This window comes from Vulpes vulpes, chromosome 6 (assembly GCF_048418805.1).
Source record: "Vulpes vulpes isolate BD-2025 chromosome 6, VulVul3, whole genome shotgun sequence".
In the NCBI taxonomy this organism is placed as follows: Eukaryota; Metazoa; Chordata; class Mammalia; order Carnivora; family Canidae; genus Vulpes; species Vulpes vulpes.
The window spans coordinates 2,708,245-2,728,413 of record NC_132785.1 but is presented as its reverse complement, the minus strand read 5'-3'; the positions used below and the strand labels follow the sequence as shown (position 1 = coordinate 2,728,413).

The following is a 20,169-nucleotide window of genomic DNA, read 5'->3' as shown; positions in this document are numbered from 1 at the left end:
CACCACGTGGGGCCCTGACTTAAAGAATGAAACACAGCTAACTTATTTGCACAGGCAAACTGAATTAAACTGTAAGGTCTCAGGTGTTCTTCTGCTATTGAGCTTCTGTGTAGTCTGCATTCATTGCCTCACATCCTTTTTGGAAATAATTCAGTTTCTCTCTTTAGCACTGAAGTTACACTTAAATTTTGTTCACGCTCTCCTGCTTCTTCCTTGGTTATGTCAGAATATTGATGGGATATTGTGGTAGATTCACTGCCCATCTCTCTGCAGCCCACCACTGTGAATGATAGCAAAAGACCATGTTGGTGAGGAGAATGGAAGTAGTATGAGAATTAGAGTCAGTAAAGCTGGATCCGTATTTTATTTCAAGCCCTTGCTGGCTGCCTAGCCTTGGACAAATCAACTTCCTTAAGTCTCTGTATCCTGACCATAAGATGGGATGATAACATGTGAGATAATGTTTGAAAGTATTTGTAAACTTTTCAGACGCTATCTCTACTTTTGTTTGATATTCTGACAGTCTGCATTCCATGGTATCCTACTAAATCTGCTCTCTGATATGGACCAAACTCAAAGGCCTTTCTTCCAGCCTTACTCTTTTTGACCTCTAAACATTTGACACCATTGATATGATTTACCCCAAATTTCCTTGACATTATGCTGTCTTAATTCCTTCTACTTTTCTTGGTTGCTCCTTCTCAGACCTTTCTCCACTTCATAAAGACGATATCTAGTCTTTTCTCTAGTGTAGTTCAGTTCAGCAAACATGTACTGAAGGCACCATGTACTAAGCTCTGTATTTGGTGCTACTGACAACGTATTTCAGTGCAACTGAAGAGTATCCTGCTGTTCTCACGTCTAATGGTACTTTTATTTTTATGGCAAATCCCTACCCTTCTCATTTCATTCAATCATGACCTTCTAGAAGTAGCTTTCCTTAAGTGTTTCCAGGTGTCTCTCCATTTAGGTTCTCATAGCACACTATATATGTATATATACATATATATATATATACACATACACACACATGTATATGTATATCTTTCATTTTGTTTTATATATATGAACGTATATATATATAAACGTGTGTGTGTATATATGTATACATATATATAAAGTTTTTTTTTAATTTTTTTTTAATTTATTTATTTATGATAGTCACAGAGAGAGAGAGAGAGGCAGAGACATAGGCAGAGGGAGAAGCAGGCTCCATGCACCGGGAGCCCAATATGGGATTCGATCCCGGGTCTCCAGGATTGCGCCCTGGGCCAAAGGCAGGCGCCAAACCGCTGTGCCACCCAGGGATCCCCATATATAAAGATTTTTTTTATTTATTTGAGAGAGAGCATGAGCTGGGTGTAGAGGGAGAGGGAGAAGCAGACTGCTTGCTGAGCAGGGAACCCTATGTGAGGCTCCATCCCACGACCCTGAGATCATGACCTGAGCCAAAGGCAGATGCTTAACCAACTGAACCACCCAGGTGCCCCATATATCCCTCTTTTAATGAATTTCTCACACTGTTTAATAATTTTTCTCTCCTGAGAAGGTTATAAACTCTTCCAGTTCCTGTACTCAGCAATATTCAACAAATAGTATTGAGTGGTCATAAATGTTAGGTAGTTTTATAGATAATTGTGATATATCTGTGAATGAGAGGCAAAGACAACTGGTTTTCTGTAGTTAATATTCTTATGGGGAGAAGAAAACAATAAGCATATAATACGTGGATAAATTATGTAGTATGTTAGGTGGTAAACGATGGGGGTGGAAAAGGAAAGAAAATAGACCTGGTTATATTTTAAAATAGGGTAGTCAGGGATCCCTGGGTGGCGCAGCGGTTTAGCGCCTGCCTTTGGCCCAGGGCATGATCCTGGAGACCCGGGATTGAATCCCACGTCGGGCTCCCGGTGCATGGAGCCTGCTTTTCCCTCTGCCTATGTCTCTGCCTCTCTCTCTCTCTCTCTCTCTCTCTCAGTGTGTGCCTGTCATAAATAAATAAAAAATGTTTTAAAAATCATTAAAATAGGGTAGTCAGAAGAGGCCTGATTGGAAAAGTGATATTTGAACCAAGTCTTGAAGGACAAGTAGGAGTTACCCCTGGAGAGAAAGAAGATTCTGAAAACAGAAACAACCAGTGCACATGGCCTAAGATGAGGACATGCCTAGGAATGGCAAGGTGGTCACTCTGGCACTACTGTGTCCTCAAAGCAAAATAGTAAATAATGAAGTCAGAGAAGCAACAGGGCCAAATCATATAGGAGTCTTAACTTTATTTCCTCAAGGTTGACAGCAGGGTCTGTCATATGGTAGAGACTCCATGAATGTTTGTAAGTGAATCAAGTAATCATCCAAGTTGTTGTTCTCTATCTTTAGGTCAAGAGCCATTAAAATAACCTTCCTGGGATCCCTGGGTGGCGCAGCAGTTTAGTGCCTGCCTTCGGCCCAGGGCACGATCCTGGAGACCCGGGATCGAATCCCACGTAGGGCTCCCAGTGCATGGAGCCTGCTTCTCCCTCTGCCTATGTCTCTGCCTCTCTCTCTCTCTCTCTCTCTCTCTCTCTCTGTGTGTGTGTGTGACTATCATAAATAAATAATTTTTAAAAAAAAAAGTCAAGTTTAAAAAAAATAAAATAAAAAAAAAATAAAATAACCTTCCTATTTTACTTCTTTTATCTTCACATTTCTGTATTCATAAAGAGCCTTTAGTTAGCTTGTGCACTCAGTAAAGTCTAGATTTAATGACATAGAAGGTCTTACACAATTCTGCCTTAATTTGTCTTTGTACCCTTCTCTTAATATGCCTAATTGCATATCACAGTTTTGTAGCCAAACATGATTACAGGCATACCTCAGGAATATTAATGGGTTTGGTTCTAGACCACTGTAATAAAGGAAATATTGCGGGATCCCTGGGTGGCGCAGTGGTTTGGCGCTTGCCTTTGGCCCGGGGCGCGATCCTGGAGACCCGGGATCGAATCCCACGTCAGGCTCCCGGTGCATGGAGCCTGCTTCTCCCTCTGCCTATGTCTCTGCCTCTCTCTCTCTCTCTCTCTGTGACTATCATAAATAAATAAAAATTAAAAAAAAAAAAAAAAATAAAGGAAATATTGCAATACAGGGAATCGAATTAATTGATTACCTGGTACAATATAAAAGTTAAATTTATACTATAATATAGTCTGTTAACTGTGCAGTAGCATTATGTCTAAAAATGTACATATTTTAGTTTTAAAATACTTTATTTTTAGAAAATGCTAACTATCATCTGACCTTTCAGTGAGTTGTAATCATTTTGCTGGTGGAGGGTCTTGCCTTGATGTTAATAGCTCATAATCAGGGAGAGGCTTGCCAAAGTTGGAGATTGGGGGTATAGCAGTTTCTTAAAATAAGACAACAGTAAAGTTTACCACATTGATTGGCTCATTTTTTCACTAACAATTTCTCTGTAGCATGTGGTGCTATTTGATAGAATTTTACCCACAGTAGAACATCTTTCAAAATTGGAGTCCGTTCTCTCAAACTCTACTACTGCTTGCTTCATCAACTAAGTTTATGTAAAATTCTGAATCCTTTGTTGTTGTTTCAACCATCTTCACAGCATCTTCATAAGGAGTAGATTCCGTCTCAAGAAACCATTTTTTTTCTTCATCCATAAGAAGCAGCTCCTGGTCCATTAAAATTTTATCATGAGATTGCAGCGATTTAGTCATATCTTCAGGCTCCCCTTCTAATTCTCCCACGTCTTGTTTCTGCCCCTCCTGTTTCTGCCACCTCTCAGTTACTTCCTTCATTGATGTCCTGAACCCTTGAAAGTCATCTATGAGAGTTAAAATCAACTTCTTCCAAACTCTTGTTTGATGTTGATGTTTTGACCTCTTCCCATGAATCATGAATGTTCTTTTTATTTTTTGTAATCATGAGTGCTCTTCATGGCATCTAGAATGGTGAGTCCTTTCCAGAAGGTTGTCAATTTACTTTGCCCAGATCAATCAAAGAAATCACTATCTATGTCAACTGTAGCCATATGGAAAGTGTCTCAAATAATAAGACTTGGAAGTCAAAATTGTTCCTTGATCCATAGGATGCAGAATCGATACTGGGTTAGCACACATGAAAACAACATTAAAATCATTGCACATCTCCGTCAGAGCTCTTGGGTGACCAGATGTATTGTCAGTGAGCAGTAATATTTTGAAAGGAATTACTTTTATGAGCAGTAGGTCAGTAGGTCCAAACAGTGGACTTAACATATTCAGTTAACCATGTTGTAAACATATGTTGTCACCAGGCTTTGTTTTTCCATTCATAGAGCACAGAAGATTTAATTCTTAAGGACCCTGTGATTTCCAGAATGGTCAGTGAGCATCGGCTTCAACTTAGTCACCAGCTATATAGCCCCCTAAAAGCAAGTCAGCCCATCCTTTGAAGCCCTGAAGCTAGGCATTGACTACTCTCTAGCTGTGAAAGTCCTAGAGGACATCTTCTTCCAATAGAAGGTTGTTTCATCCACATTGAAAAGCTGTTGTTAAAAAAAAAAGAAAAGAAAAGCTATTGTTTTGTTTATCCACCTTCATTAATGATCTTAGCTCGTCCCTCTGAATAACTTGCTGCAGCTTCTGCATCAGTCTTTACTGCTTCACTTTTACTTTCATATAGGGATGGCTTCTTTCCTTAGAACCTTAGGAACTAAGCTCTCCTAGCTTCAGACTTTCCTTCTGTAGCTTCCTCATTTGTTTTAGCTTTCTTAGAATTGAAGAGAGGGGCTGTGCCCAGATTTAAACTTTGGCTTAAAATGTGAGTGCTTTAAACCTTTATTCAGACGTTTAAACTTTATCTCAGCAGTAAAGCTGTTTGACTTATCATTTGTGTGTTCACTGCAGGAAAACTTTTAATTTCATTCAAGAATTTTTCCCTTGCTATCACAGGTTTGCTTGTGAATGGTGGTGCAAGAAGCCTAGCTTTTAGCCTACCTTGGCTTTCAACCTAATTTCCTTCCTGAGGTTAATCATTTCCATCTTTTTATTTAAAGTGAGAGATGTACAACTCTTCCTTTCACTTGAACACTTCGAGGCCATTGTAGGGTTATAATTGGCTTTATTTCAATATTGTTGTGTCTCAGGAAATAGACCTGAGAAGATGGAGCTAGATGGGGAATAGCCATTTGGTGGAGCAGTCAGAACACGCACAACGTTTATTAGTTAGGTCCACCATCTAATACGGGTGCAGTTCATGGTCCCCAAAATAATAGCAATAACATCACAGATCATCTTAATGAATATAACAATAATGAAAATGTTTGAGGGACGCCTGGCTGGCTCAGTTGGTAGAACATGGTTCTCAATCTCAGGGTCATGAGTTCAAGCCCCAAATTGGATATGGAGCCCACAGAAAGAAGGAGAGAGAGATGGAGGGAGGGAGGAGAAGGAAATATTTGAAATATTGTGAGGATAACCAAAATGTGACACAAGCACCAAATGAGCACATGCTGTTGGAAAAATGGCACCAATAGACTTGCTCAACACAAGCTTGCCACAAACTTTGAATTTTTAAAAATGCGGCATTTGCAAAGCTTAGTGTAAAGCAAAGCTCAGTAAAACAAGGTAATGCCTATATCACATGTTCATTTGATGTTTTTCTCCATGGTTTTGTTAATGCTGTTATCTGGAGAATGTTACTCATTTGCTCATTTCTGCCTTTTGAAAATCTACCCATCCTTGAGGACCTACGTCAAGTTATTTGTACCACGTACCACCTCTTGGTTATATATTACATGCCACCTTGTATTATAATTGTGGAATTTCATGGGATTTTAAGCTCCTTGAGAATAGGAGCTGAGCTGCCTTTTATTTATTTTTGTTCTGTGGTAACTCGGATACAGTAGATATTCCATAAATATTTGTCAAATAAGTGGGTGAACAGTAATCTTTCTGGAAGGATCATATGAGGCCAGTGGGCTACTGTTATCTACCTTAACTTAAGATTAAACTATCTCTAGCAAATGTATCATTTTTAAGTACACAGGACTGACTAACCAAGAGCCAAAAATCTAGTATCTTTTTTTTTTTTTTTAAGATTTTATTTATTTGACAGAGAGCATTCAAGCACAAGCAGGGAGGATGGCAGAGAAAGGGAGAAGCAAACTCCCCACTGAGCAGGGAGCCCAATGCGGGGCTCAATCCCCAGGACCCTGGGACCACGACCTGAGCTGAAGGCAGATGTTTAACGGACTGAGCCACCCAGGCGCCCCTATAGTCATCATTATTGATATAATTTTACGTACTCACTAAGACAATTCTAGCATTTTAATATCACTGTCACTGTTTAATATCACTGTCTAACATATTTCTAATGTTAGAAAATACTTAAGAACCAGGTTCTCTTAAGATAAGCACTTAATAATTGTCTAAAACTTGACACATAAGGAAACATAATTGTCTTAGCAAATCTAAAGCTGGGAATTGAGCCAAATGTTAAGACAAATAGATGGCTATAATAAAAGTATAGGTTGTATTTGGCCCAGCAGGAACCAAATAGCATAAATACTAAATGCATGAATATCTATCATCTGTTGTCTTCTTTTAGACTTTTATGTACATCTCCCCTTGTAGCAGTGATCACCAATGAGGTGTCAAATTATATATTTGCCATATTATTATGTAATAAAGTGCATCCTAATAGGATTCAGCAAATTTATGCATTCTAAAAAGTTAGGTCAGGCAAGCAAGGATGGCAGAAATAAAAATCCAGCGTTGGGATTGTTTAGCTTTATCACTGAGAAAATAATATGTACCTATGAGCATATTGGGGCAGAAAAGTTAAGGTTCCCAAAGATAGACAGGTCTTAATTTAAGATTCAGATCATGATTTAATGAAAGTATCTTTAGGACAAACATAAGAAATCATGATTACCGAGGAGCTTCAGTCCACAACTAGGGTTTCAATGGATTCACCAAAGCAGCTGCACCCAGCCTGGGCCCCGGGATCATCTCAGATGTTTCCTGAAGAGCACTCTCAGGAAGGTTCAGCTGTTCAAACCATGTCCGAAGTGTTAGTAAAGAACCTTAGCAAACTGACTCTCAACCCTAGTATCAAACTCCCTTCCCCGCTACCAGATTATCCACCCCAGCAGCAGGAGAGAGAGAAGAAACCACAGGGGCTTGTTGACCGCATCCTCAGCAACAACAGGAAGAGGAGTGGAGTGAGGACTCTGTTAACTGCTAGGAAAGAAAGGATGGAGAGGATGATTCGATTGATTCAGTACCAGCGCTACCTCAACAAGCGGTCCATGCTTCAAAAGGATCTACCAGAGCAGGAAATTGAGGGGGAATCCAGAGTGGAAAGATTTAGATGTACCTGTCATTATTGCCTGTATCATAAAGATGTTTCTGAGGATACCAGCATGGAGAAAAATTATGACACGGAGCCAATGTAAACATAAACTTGTACTATTTCCTCTGATTAGTAATTCTAGGATCGTTATGCAGCAGTTCGGGAAAGCTGTTCTATGTTAAGACAAATTGTAATATTTTAATAATCTATGATATAAACTGTCTTGTATCTATTCCAGTTTGATATTAGTTTGTGAGGATTCCTGTAGTTTTCATTTGAATGACTTCAGTTCCTGTAGTTTGCATTTGAATGGTTTCAGTTTATGTCCACTTTTCAATTTGACCTAAGGAAGCACTACTAGGTTGAGTGTGCCTAAGTGTTTGAGAAGCCTAAAGACATTAAGATAAAACCTAACATCAAAAAATCGAAGCCAAGTAACTTGTGCAGAAGAATACACAGAAAACTTGGGGTGGTTTGGTTAGAGTATAATTAGGGGAGGTTGTGCATAAGGTAGATTTTTCTGGTTTTCAGAAATTGTAATTTTCTTGATGTGCTATTTCAATTTTTAGTAGCAAATGTGTATGTAGAGGATCTTATTAAAATTGAGACTTATTTGAAAAAAAAAAAAAGAAATCATGATTACCCTAGGATATAACAACCTTCAAATTTGTAATGTTTATACCAGTGGCATGCCCCTATTAAGTTTAGAAGCACTGCAGATACTAACTCATCATTAACTCATACGTATATTTTAACTTCATTTTTAAGAGCAACATTAGACAAGGACAAGGTATCAGTAACTTTAGGAGTGGTTGTTTCTGTTTTTCTTGTTTTAGATTTGTAAAACCCAAACCTTCTGTTAGTATTAAAGTTGCTAGTACTGTATTGTACTTCCGTTGCATTCTTATTCAAGAATTCTGCAATATTGTTTATTTTATAACCATTGTACTTTATTGCTGTATACTTCAGTATTCTACTCAAAAGTAATGGAAACCTAGATTATTTTATTTTGTTGACCTTAAATTTTGAAAAGAAGGTTGCTGTTACAAAGAGATAAAATGAGGGAAAAATTAAAAAAGATACCCTTGCCATCAGAAGGGTAGAGTTCCTAAGGACAACTTTCCCCCTTTACCACTAGTGAACAAAAATAGCTCTTAAAATAGACTCAATTTTTTTAGTTATATAACTTTCATTGCTGGATCAGAAAATGAATCATCATTTTTAGAAATTATTTGTTTAAAAAGCAATTTTTTATTAACCATGAAACTCTGGGAGTTACTATCCAATATGATAGAGAGGCCTAAAGCTAGTTAAAATGGTGCATAGAAAGAAAAATTGTTCTCTAGATGCTTAAACACAAAGGAATATTAATTTTGCAAATAAGTCCATGAAAACTATATTTAATGATAAAGAAATATAGTGTATTTTAAATATAGTTATATATTTTTCTAATCATGATTATATAGAAAACTTGGAAAGGGTAAGAAAAGGGTAGGAAAAAAAATGCATTGAATATTTGTAACCTAGAGATACTCTCTATAAACATGTAGTATATTTCCCTGTAGCCTTTTGTTTAACTACAAAATTACAAACATAATTTTAGACATAATTTTAGAGAGCTTTGTTTTTGTAGTTTAATAAGAAAGGGAAGTTTGTAAGAGACTGACATGCTTTAGTAGAAACAGGAATATGTGCCAACTGAGCTAAGATATCAAATGGGGAAAGAAAAACTGTAAAACACACACATATACACACACACACACACACACAGAAAACAAATGCTGATAGGCATAGAGGGAACTTAACTTACTGGTAAATAATACTAACGTATAATCCCTAAGAGCATTGCAGCACAGAATAACACTTCATATTTTAGTGATCTTTTCTTTCGAGAAAAGATTAGAGACTACCTGAATGGGACACCTGAAAAGCGGCCTCAAAAGTTCTCTCCTTCTGCCTCCCTTTAATGATTCCTCTGTTTTTTAATGGAATGTAGGTTGTTATGGTGATGAGAGGATATCTAACAGGAAGGGGATTGTAGATCTCATAATGTGAGGAAGGGAACTATATCAGCTTCAGGAAAAGTTTGAGATTATTCCTTTGAGCTGGACTTGGTATTTCATTTTGCCTTTATGTCAGTACACAGCAATGAGGTCGGTACTTCTTTCAAAAATTTCTACATACCATTCTGATGATTTCAGTCTTCTCTGTCTCTCCTTGGGATAACAGCCAAAAAATATGGGCAGCATTACTGTGTGTGTATGTACAGTTAGATATATAAAATAAATATCTGTTGAATGAATGGCCAGAAATTACCTATATTATTACTTAATAGCTAGAAGTAGGAATAATTTGGGGTTCAGGGTAAAGCCATAGAAGTAGGTTGCTAAAAGTTAAGCAGAAGCAAAGGTTGTAAGAATTGAGAAAATCACAGAATTCTAATATGGTGTTGTTAAGAGGGGGGGAAAGTAACATGGCATTCTAGTAGAACTAATGGAATACATTTATTTCTGGTCATATCATTGATTCAGCAATTTTCTTTGTGCATCTACCCTATGCTAGGAGTTTTCTAGGTGTTGGGAAGAAAATGGTAAGCAGGACAGACTTAGTTGTCATGGAATGTATATTTTGGTGGGGAACACACACAATATAAAATGTAAGCATAACCTCTTTCTGCATCCTCTTTTAGTTATGTTTATGTTCAATAAAGGAAAAAGTAGGGTTCTGCTTAATTAGAAATTGTGTGGCATATATGGTTAGGTAGTTAGATATTTGCTGATAGCTCTGTTTAATTCTGTTTTATTGTTTTTTTTTTATTTTTTTAACATAGACTAATTTGGATTATATTTTATCTCTTTTTTTCTTTTCACAATTTACTGATTTTATTATAATCGTCACCATTGGTGTACTCTGTTAGTATAAAATTCATTGTCTACATGGTTGGCCATTTGTGAGCAGCTGGACTTAGCAGATAGTTTTGAGGCCCGGCCCGCAGCCTCACTCTGAAGTTACTAGCTGTTCAGATGGTACAGTTCTCCACACTTTCTTGGTCCTGGTCTGGCTCTTTTTTATTTTTTCTTAGCTTTCTTTTTTTTAATTGTAAAATATACGTAACAAAAAATTTACCATTGTAACTTCAAATGTAAGTTCAGTAGCATTTAAGTATATTCGCTGTTGTACTACCTTCACTACCATCCACCTACAGAACTCTTCATTTTGCAAAACTGAAACACTGTACCTAATAACAATAACTTCCCATCCTTCCTTCCCCCAGTTTATCTTTGTTTTAAATGTTCTTTTTCAACAGAAAAGTGGTTCTAATTTCATAAATAATTTAGCTTTTTCTTTTTAACTAGTGAGATCTCACTTGTGTTGTTACATTTAAAAAGACACTAGAGAACAGGTACCTATGGATTCTATGCCCACAAAGTAGATAAGACATGGAATTAAAGTCAAAGTGCAAGAGTTCAAATACTAGCTCCTCCACTTACTGCCTATGTGACTGTAGCAAGTTACTTAACTTGCATCTGTATGCCTCAGTTTCCCCATCTGAGAAATGGAGATAATAATGCTATCTATTTGTAATATTGTTATGAGGATTAATAATTAATGCATGTCCCTTGAGGGGAAGTTAAGTTATAGGGGAAGACATATGCATGTGTAAAGTTAACAAATAACTACAGTGTTACAAATGTTTAACGAATGATAGAATAAATATAATGAAAATGATAGGAAGGAGAGGTCATTGAAATTGTGGTGCCCAGGATAGGGTTCATGGAAAGCTATCAAAAGAAACCTTCCACAGACCCCTAACTCCCACATTTCTACCAGCATCTGGGGTTACATGCTCTGCTGTTTCATGTCAACTCACACACTCTTCCTTTTCATCTGGAATAGAGACAGCCTTTCCTGCTCCTGTCTAGACCTGGTGCCCACATTGGGTCTTAGATCCCCTTCCCTTTTGCCTGCATTTTTCTCCTCTGTCTTCCACATCAATTTCTTACTGTCTGTTGGGGCATTCTCATTATTGTGTCAGCCTGTTGTAATTACTCTGGCTAAAAACAACAAAATGTTTTAAAGCTTGACTCCACTACTACCAGCCACCACCTTATTTCCATATTCCCCTCAGCAGGAATAGTATTTCCCAAAATTGGGCTATTAGCTCTCTAATTCTGTTCCCCACTTTGTCTCTTAAGCCCACTCTAGTTAGGGTTTGCCCCTATAATTACCAGAACTGTTCTCATCAAAGTCCCAGTGACTTCCACATTGCTAAATCCAGTTAGTTCTTTAGTCTTCATCTTATTTGACCTTTCAGCACCATTTGACAATGTTGATCCTTCCTACTTGATACACTTTACCAAACTTCCAGACTCTGCACTTAGTCTACTTCCTACCTTACCTCATTGTCCTTTTGCAATTTTTTTAGAACTGCAGACTAGTATACCTAACTACCTAATCAACATTTCCAGTTAAATGTCTTATAGACTTAACCAATTCACATGACCAAAACCTAAAACTCCAAATCTTCCTCCTCCTTCCCACCAGGTAACTTATTCTGCCTTACAGCCTTCCCCTTCACAATTGATGGAACACCATCCTTCCTGACTTCTTTTTCTCACTTCTCCAGTGACATCATCAGCTAATCTTGTTGTTCTACCTTTAAATACATGCAGAGTACGGGCCTCTTTTTACTACGCTGGTCCAAGCCACCATCTTTTCTTGCCTAGATACTGCAGTAGCTTCCTGTTTTTGCTGGTTTCGTTTTGTTTTGTTTTGTTTTGTTTTGTTTTGTTTTGTTTTGTTTTCCCTCCCTCGCCCTACAATCTGTTCACAACTCAGGAACCAGAATGATCCTATTAAATGTAAGATTATATCAGCATTTCTCAACCTCAGCCCTACAGACATTTTTGGTCCAGTAATTTTTGTTGTAGGGGATTGTCTTCTGTGTTGTAGGGTATTTAGCAATATCCCTGACCTCTCTACCCACTAGATGGCAGTAGTACCTGCCCCCATTGTGACAACCAAAAATGTTTCCAGATACTGCCAAAATTGCCTGGTAGGGGGCAAAATCACCCCTGGCTGGACACCAGTGGCCTATTATCACTCTTCTGCCTAAAACTGTGATGGTTCCCCCTTTCACTAATGTAAATGCTGAAGCCACTGATGCTTTTCTTAACTGGGAATTAATATAGTAGGTGTTTGTCTCCCTTAAAAAGATGTTAAAATTGTCCTGGTCATGTTTGTAAGAATTTTGTACCTAAATGCAATATATGGTTGATCCTAGGAATCTGGATCCAGCTTTTTCCTGCATTTCTATTTCACAGTTTATGTTCTTTCTACAAGTTATTCCCCCCCCCTTCCATTATATGGAAAAGGAAATTAATTCCTGTTTATTTTTTCAAAGATCTTATTGATTTGAGAGAGCGCGCGTAAGCTCACACACACACACACACACACACACACACACACACACACGTGGGGAGAGGCAGAGGGACAGGGAAAAACAGACTCCCCACTGATCAGGGAGCCCGATGAGATTTCAAGGCTCAATCCCAGGACTCTGAGATCGTGACCCAAGTGGAAGGCAGGGGCTTAACCCACTGAGCCACCCAGGCACACACACCCCATTGTGTTTAAACCAAAAATTCCCTTGAGTATCTCATTTTTAATGCATCACTAAATGCACATCACACATACAAATAAATAGCTAATATTGTGGCTCATTGTTTACATTTTGTTTAGCTAATCTCACTTTAAGATTTATATTGCACTGTGTAACAAAAACTACTTCATGTTGTTCAATACTAATTCATATGTATCTAGTATATTTAATAAAATCTTTTCATATTCTCTAAAGTTTCTTAATCGTATAAAAATTCCTACTCTAACCTATTTCAAAAGAATTGCTTATATCTTATAGAAGAAATGTTTAATGTTCGTTTTGTAGGTTATTGAAGACAATGGTGTTCGAAGAGTTGTTGTGGTTCCTCAGGCACCAGAGTTTCATCCTGGCAGTCACACTGTCATACACCGTTCCCCACATCCTCCCCCTCTACCTGGTTTCATTCCTGTCCCAACCATGATGCCTCCTCCACCACGCCATATGTACTCACCAGTGACTGGAGCTGGAGACATGTCAACACAGTATTTGCCACAGTATCAATCTTCTCAAGTATATGGAGATGTAGGTAAGACATCTAAAAATATTCCTGTCTTTATGGAGTTAACTCTCTTTACTTAGATATAATAAATGCTACATTATGTAAAAGAAATGACCAAACAGTAACAATATCACAATCATGTTCTTTTACCTAAGGACTGTGTTAAGTATTTCATCCTCATGATTACCCCTCAAGACAAAAAAATAAACAGAAAATCAAAGAGGGAAAATAACATACCGTGCAGCGATATTTAGTGGGGGCATGTTCAAACAAGAGTTTTTCTTCTCTATCCTGCCAGCTAGACACTAAGGAAAACTTTCAGCCAGGAATAATCATACTGTTAAATCCTTAAGGTTGTGCTGTCACTTACCAAAGTTGCTAGGTTCTGTAAAGGACTGGGCGGTGGGGAGAGTCAGGGAAACAAAATATAATCTTGGCCCGTGGGAAGTTAATAAATTTGTTGGGAAGGATAGACAACCAACATACACACAGAAAATAGTAATCTTATTCTTTCCTATGCATTTAAATATCATCTGTATACTGACAGCTGTCAGATTTGTGTCTCCAGCCAAAACCTCGCCTCTGAGCTTCAGACTTCTATTTCTAACTGCCTTCTTGATAACTTCACTTAAAGTATTATGTGTATCAGTTACATTGGTTCTAAAACGTAAATCTCAATTATGTAGCCTGCTTTTCTTTGTCATCTTCATCTTGATATTGGTACCACTTTCCACTCAGTTTGCTCTAGTGAAAACCACATGATCGAATTTATTCTTTCTTCTTTAACCCCCACATCAACTGCTATCAGTTTTATTTTCAGAAGCTCCAAATTTTATCTACTTTTTTCCACTACTACTCAAATCTAGTCCGCTATCAGCTCTTGTCAGGATAACTGCAGGAGCAGCTGCCTTCCAGTTGGTCTTCTGCTGTCATTGTCTCATTATAGTTAGAATAAAATCCTGAACCTTCTCCTAGACCACGATTTCTGCACATCTGCACTCTGGATGTTTGGGAATGGGTGAGTGTTTTAGAGTACAAAACTGCATTGTAGGATATTCAGGAGAAACTATGCCCTCTACCTACTAGATGCCAGTAGCATACAACTCCTCCCCACTCTCCCCTATCTTCACCCAGTTGTGACAATCAAAAATATCTCCAGACATTGCCAAATGACCCATAGGGACCAAAATGAGCCTGCTTGCCAGTCCCCTGGCCTGGACAAGGCCGTGTGCCCTGTGACCTTGGACTGCTTTTTTCCCACTTATCCCACCCCACCCCCTTCAGTTTTTCAAAACCTCCAAGCTCCTTTTGCCCCAGTGCGCTGCATACATGTCCTCTCTACCAGGGATGCTCTTTTTTCCGTGGAAGGCTCCTTTTTTTTCCCCTTTAGATTTCCGCTTTCAGAGGGAGCCTCTGTGACTTTACCTTATCAATCTCTCACACTGAAACCTGTTTCTTTCACAGAACTTGACACAATTTGATTTTTTTAATTCACATTTCTTTCCCCCTGACAACTAAATCTGTTTTATTCATCACTTGCACTTAGCAATACCTATCATTAATGCTTAGTAAACTTACAGAATAAATAACTCTAAACACAGAATTTTAATTATACAGCACAGCCTCTAAGTGGTAAATACATTATATATCACATCATGTATATATTTTTCAAACTTACTTCTCTTGCCCAAGTAATGCATATTGATTCTGTAGGACTGGGTAGGGTTTGGGTTTCTACATCTCTAATAAACTCCCAAGTGAGGCTCCTACAGTGGTCCAGTCAAAACTTGAGTAGCAAGAGTTTATACTACAAATCAGTTTCATCCTCCTATTTACTTCACTGCTCATTTTTTATGACTTACTTCTTAAAAAGGTGTTTGAGAAAATTACAAGAAAAAACTAGATATTATAATTACTGCTATTTCACATTGTTAAACACCCATTGTTATTCAGAGAGGATATTAAAATACATGGATATGTTTCATAGTGATGTGAAGGAAAGTGAAAAACACAAATCCACAAAGGGTACAAATCTAAGAAGCTAGCTATCCAGTGATGGAAGACAAGTCATGTTGTATTTGAGGTTATAAGCCAAAGTGTCTATCAGTAGATCCAAATAACTGACGGTAATTTTATCACTAGTAGCAGCCTCCATGGAAAGGAAATTCTAGCTATTTCATAAAAATATATGCACAATATGAATATTTGATACAAATGTTCATACAATATGCTGTCTTTATGTCTAGCTTTTTTTTCACTTGGGCTGTTTCTTTAAGGCTTAGTTCAGAAGTATAGCATGATCAGTACTCCATTCCTTCTTATGGCTGAAAAATATTACATTATGTGAATATAATTTTGTTTATCCTTTTGTTCATTGATGGACATTTGAGTTGTTTCCACTTTTTATCCATTTTGAATAATGATGCTTTGATAGTTGTATAACAAGTTTTTGTGTAGACATGTTTTCACTTCTGCTGGGATATACCTGAGAGAATAGCTGGCTTATATAGTAACTCTGTGTTTAACTTCTTGAGAAGCTGCAAAACTGTTTTCCATAGTGACTGCACCATTTTACATTCCCACCAGCAATGTGTGAGGGTCCTAATTTAATTTCTCCATATCTTTGCTTAAACTTATTACGGTATTTTGAATCTAGCCATCCTGGTAAGTGTGAATTTGTGTTGCATTGTGGTTTTGATTTGTTTGTTTCTCGTTACTGATGTTGAATATCTTTTCATTTGCTTATTGGCTGTTTTGCATATCTTCTTTGGAGAGTTGTCTGTTCAAATCCCACTCCCATTTTTTTAGTTGGGTTATTTGTCTTTTTATTGTTAAGTTGTAAGAGTTTTGATATATTATGGATTCAAGGTATATGATATAGATGTTTTCTCTTACACTGTGTTCTCACTTTATCAGTGGTGTCCTTTAATGCAGAAAAGAAAAATGTTGGTAAAATCTGATTTTTCTTTGATAGTTTATCCTTTTGGTGTCCTAAGAAACTATTATCTAAACCAAAGTCAGATGTATTTGTACCTGTGTTTCCTTCTATGAGCTTAATAGCCTTACTTCCTACATTTAGGTCTTTGATTCATTTTAAGTTTTGTATATGGTGTAAGGTAGGTGTCCAAACTCACTCTTTTACGGATAGATATCCAAATTCCTGTGTTTTTTATTCTAATGTTCTTGTACATATAATACTAATTTCAAGAATATTGTACTAATTTTCTTAAAACATTGATAAAACTTTACTGAGATTTTCGAGCCTTTTAAAAAATATTTTTCTCATTACAGATTTTAAATTTAAAATAAAAATAAACTCTGGAACAGGTAACAATATTTATGGAGTGTATTGATTTTATTATAGTGCTTTGTCACTTTTTTTATAATAAATACTTTTTTCTAAATCACAGCCTTGAGTTTGTGATAACCAGAGATGCAGTGTTTTGTACCTTGAACCTATTCTTAGTAAACAATCTACTTATTTCTTTGTATTAATGCCTATAACTTTATTTTTCAGTGATGGTTTGGTTTGGTGTTTTTCTTTGGTTTTGTTTTGTTTTGTTTTTTAAGTCATAAGGGAATTTAGACAGGTGATGGCTTTCTGTTTACCTATTTCATATGTTTGAAGTTGAAAGAGTTGCTAAAAGTGATGGCTACAAAAAAGTAAAGAAAAAGAATTGTACACACTTCAATTCAGGTCTTACCCCACCTATGTTTATCATAACATACCACCAAGCTACTTCTGTGGAGGGTTAATAGTTAATTAAGAAAAGATGAAGAAAAGAAATGTCTCTGGAAATTTATTTGATGTATATAATTATAATCAAAAAGCTTGATTCTGTCAGTTGCTGGAGAAACAAATATCTTTGTTCTGCAAAATTATTTTTTAAGATACTTTATAATAGTTCTTATACAAGATAATGATAAATTGTTTTCCTCTTCCTTTTTTCATGTCATAAGTGTATTTGGAATAAATGACATTTTTAAATGTTTTTATTTTTATTTCTTCCTAGATGCTCACTCTACACATGGGAGGTCCAACTTTAGAGATGAAAGATCTAGTAAGACATATGAACGTTTGCAGAAAAAATTAAAGGATCGCCAAGGAACACAGAAAGATAAAATGAGCAGTCCACCATCATCACCCCAGAAATGCCCTTCTCCCATAAATGAACATAATGGGCTTATAAAAGGGCAGAATGCTAGTGGTGCAAACGTAGGGTCAGCAAAGAATAAGTCAGGGAAAGGGAAAGGTGGTGCACAAATTGATACAGAAATAGAAGGTAACTATTTAAAATAATATTTAAAAAACTATTCCTTTTGGTACTTTTTGTTATTTAATCAACTAAAAGTATATTTTTTCAGTTATTTAATCATGCTTCATTTAAAATGTAGATTAGCAACTCTTCCTAATGTGTATGAAGTTTTAGAATCTCAAATGTTTCTACGGTACTTTTTACAATTTGGGAAAGCCCAATTAGTAATTTCACAAAAATTGTAAATTTTACTAGCCAAGAGAAATTTCTCTCGGAAAGGAATACCCTAATAAAGTTCATCCAGATTCCTTTTCCTATCTTTCTGGGCTCTTTGACAAGGCCGTGCTCGTTTTTATCAAACTCTTTATTCCTTTCTACTTCTTTATGTATGAGTATTCTTCATTACTTTCTTCAGAAGTTCTTTTCTCTCAAAATCCCCTTATTTCCCTTGGACCTTTCCCCTAACCTATGACTTCCACCATATGAACTCTGAGCACTACTTCCTTTTGTTATAATTTCCATTCCCCACCAATACATTTAATGCTTTAACAGCCTCATGGTTTGTACATTAATATTTATATTTAAAATATTCTCCCATATTTTTGAGACCTTCTGATCAGTATTTTTCAGTATTGATGTTAACAAGAGTTAAGCTAAAGTTTCGGGTATATCACTTATGGATAGAAGTTATGGTCAAGTCAATTATATTTTTATCTTGGGAACCACAGTTAAGACCTGTCAAGAAACAAACACTTGGGTGCTGGGGTGGTTCATTCAGTCAAACATCTGACTCTTAGTTTCAGCTCAGGTCGTGATTTCAGAGTCGTGAGATCAACCCCCATATAAGAACAAACTCTGTTAAGTTGTTAACTGTTACGAGGCGTGAGATTGGGACACCTAGATGGCTCAGTCTGGTGGGCCTCTGCCTTCAGCTCGAGTCATAATCCTGGAGACCTGGGATCAGGCACCACATCAGGCTCCCTGCTCAGTGCCTGCTTCTCCCTCTCACTCTGCCTGCTTGTGCACATGCGCGCTCTCTCCCTCTCTCTTCTCTCTCTGTTAAATAATCTTTAAAAAAAAAAAGGGTAAGATTGGGAAATGAGAATTCCAGAGAGTATTTTTTACAGCTATGAATAAAAATATACTTTCTATAAGAAAAATTTAATGACTGGTTCAGATATATAAAGCAGCATTATAATTAGGGATCACAGTTAAAATCGAAATAGAAACTCAAGCAGAAGAATCCTGAAGAGCCACAAACTGCTGAATATGCACTAAAGTAAAAACTAGGAAATAAAAATCTCAGATTACCAACATGGCTTTAGAAGACATATTGTGGAGGGAGAGGGATGATTGTATTTAAGTTCATTTTTTAAATATTCTTTTATTTTGTTTAAGAAAAAGATGAAGAAACTAAAGCTTTCGAAGCACTTCTTTCCAGCATTGTCAAACCAGTGGTAAGTATTGCTTAAGTATTATTTACATAGGATTTTGGTAATATTTTAATTCAGGCCTTGCTTCAAACTTGAGTATATTAGGGGCACCTGGCTGGCTCAGTCGGAAGAGCACGTGCTCTTGCTCCTGTAGTCTTGAGTTCAGGCCCCCACATTGGGTGTAGAGATTACTTAAATAAATTTTTAAAAAAAATTTTTTAAACTGTAAATATGATATCAATAACGGGTCAATATAGATCTGACATAATGAGAAATATGTTGATCAGTGAAGCAGAGTATTCAATCAAGGATTCATTTTTTAAACTAGGATTTAGGGGCACCTGAGTGGCTCAGTCAGTTAAGTGCCTGCCTTTGGCTTAGGTCATGATCCCAGGGTCCTGGGATCCAGCCCAAGTCAGCTCCCTGCTCAGCAAGGAGCTTGCTTCTCCTTCCTGCTGTCCCTGCTTGTGCTATCTTCTCTATCACATAAGTAAATAAAATCTTAAAAAACAAACAAACTGGGATTTAATATATGCTACATGACATTGGAAATCATTAGAAAAGACAAAGATGTAATATATAGTATGGATATGACTGATTACCAGTTTTTTAAAAATCTATTTGTATGATTTCCATAAGAAATACATTCAGTTAACTCCAGATGCAGAAAGAGTTAAAAACGGTAGAAGAGGTTTATATTCCCCAATCTTTATACGTATGGATGTAATAGAAAATATAAGAAAATCAGCAAAAGGTGTGGCAGCCAAAGTGGCTACATAAAATTTCCTGCTTATTTTCTATATAGCCTGTATGTATAAAGGCTATCATCTTAATTAGGAAAAACATTTGCATCAGATTTGACAAAAGATTAACTTTAAGTGCTCATACAAATTGAACTTTTTTATTATTTTTTTAAGTTTGGTTTTTTTTTTTTTTTTTTTTGAGAGAGAGTACATAAGCAGGGGGAGAGGCAGAGGGAGAAGGAGG

At 36.8% G+C, this 20,169-nt stretch overlaps 1 protein-coding gene across 3 annotated transcripts in view; it reads left to right on the top strand.

Moving 5' to 3' along the window:
- The window catches only part of FNDC3A (fibronectin type III domain containing 3A), a 171,255-nt gene that overhangs the window by 95,316 nt on the left and 55,770 nt on the right, over nt 1–20,169 (top strand). For all 3 annotated transcript variants that reach the window (XM_072760551.1, XM_072760552.1, XM_026017195.2), the window contains 3 exons: nt 13,280–13,520; nt 17,507–17,776; nt 19,148–19,206. In XM_072760551.1, the coding sequence (XP_072616652.1) occupies nt 13,280–13,520; nt 17,507–17,776; nt 19,148–19,206 (570 nt within the window). The remainder of the gene's footprint in view (nt 1–13,279; nt 13,521–17,506; nt 17,777–19,147; nt 19,207–20,169) is intronic.